At 47.3% G+C, this 1492-nt stretch overlaps 1 protein-coding gene across 1 annotated transcript in view; it reads right to left on the bottom strand.

Annotated features, from left to right (window-relative positions):
* The window catches only part of LOC119591194, a 2976-nt gene extending 2737 nt beyond the window's left edge, over positions 1-239 (bottom strand). Inside the window, exon 1 of the mRNA XM_037939905.1 lies at positions 42-239. Within this exon, the coding sequence (XP_037795833.1) occupies positions 42-239 (198 nt within the window). The remainder of the gene's footprint in view (positions 1-41) is intronic.
* Between the last annotated feature and the right edge of the window lie 1253 nt (positions 240-1492).

Genomic DNA, 1492 nt, shown 5'->3' with positions numbered 1-1492 from the left:
CGAGCAAGGTCTAGAGAAAGTCGTTACATAAACACACACACAATATTGTTGTTTTCAAGAGAAATCTGCGTTTCCAGGGCAACTGAGAGCACAGCTGTAATAGAAGTGTCTGCAATGGAAGCAACATTATCAGATGCTTCAGTTGTTTTGCCCATTTCCTCAACTTCATGAAGTTCTATCAAGTACATTCCATTTTTTAGCTTAACAGAGTTTGGTGTTGGATTAACAACCCATACCATGGCTTCTTTAGTAGAGAGTTGAATAATTTCACATGGTAAAATGACAGAATATCCTCAACAAGTAACTGTTTTCCAATGAGCAGGTCTGGAACACATATAGGTACAAACCTTCCACTTTCTGTTGGGCAATTCACAGAACGTCTTATTGCAGTTCTTGCACGTAGCACTGGTACTAATAAATTCTCTTTTCTATTCATCACGACTGCTGTGAGCTCCAATGAATCTCTATTTACGTATCTTACTGAAGATACCTTCCTTCTAAGGCGGAGAAAAAGAGTTATTAGTTCGTGAATCATAACTAAGGCAAAAGTCGAGACTCTACATGAGGTCAATGCCAGTCAAGATATCCCCAGGGAAATCAACCCCATCAACAATGCAGACTCAGTGAGTAACTATATTTTTGTCAATAACTTGCAATATAACGTCACGCTCACATGTTATAGCAACAGGGGTTTCTGAGGCACTTTGAAGTCGTCTCCTATGTTCAGAAATTCGCGAAGGGACAACAAACGTAAGGGAGCTATGTTTCAGAAGAGTTGCCTCCGAGCCCTTGTCAATGAAGGCGTTAAACATACTGCCTGAAATCATCATTCTCACCATCGGCCGGCCTAAGCGTGGGCTGCAGGTGAGGGTTGAGGGAGTGGCGGGCGATGGCTCCTGTGTCACTGGACCTTGCATATTGCTGCAAGGGTTGGCCCCATCTGCGAGTCCTTCCGGCGATAGGGGCGCTTCCGTCAGAGGGTGCCAGAAAGGGGCAATCCTTCACCTGGTGTCCTACAACGAAAACAGGCCAAACGACGCGGACGACAACGGGCTGTTCTTCGACAGGAGCTACACCACGAAGGGGCCGAGAAGGATGGCGAGCAGCAAGTGGCTCCGTCTTTGCACCACGCTGCTGGAAGGAGTCTTGTGGTCCCTGTTAGGTTGTCATTCTGCACTCGTTCAGGATCGTAAAAATGTCTGTAGAGGAGCAGGTGCCGCGAAATTTCCTCCTTAACAGTGCCTTGAAGTTGGCCCACTCACGAATACCATCGAACATCGAGGAGTTATTATGAGGTCTGCAGGGCCCTTGTAAGATGCCCGCGCGGCCGAGATGAATGCTGCGTCAGTTGCTGGTTTCGCCACTTTTTCAGTATGCCTTATCAGGCCTTCACCTCCTGGTTGCGGCGGAGAGGTTGCACTGCAGGTGTCTCCTCGAAAAGGTGGTATGGACTGTTTATCCACAACCACATTATAGCTGGGGAGGCGGTGAA

The sequence above is a fragment of the Penaeus monodon genome, chromosome 28 (assembly GCF_015228065.2).
Source record: "Penaeus monodon isolate SGIC_2016 chromosome 28, NSTDA_Pmon_1, whole genome shotgun sequence".
In the NCBI taxonomy this organism is placed as follows: domain Eukaryota; kingdom Metazoa; phylum Arthropoda; class Malacostraca; order Decapoda; family Penaeidae; genus Penaeus; species Penaeus monodon.
The sequence above is the reverse complement of the archived record's forward strand: the minus strand, read 5'-3'. Positions and strand labels throughout refer to the sequence as shown.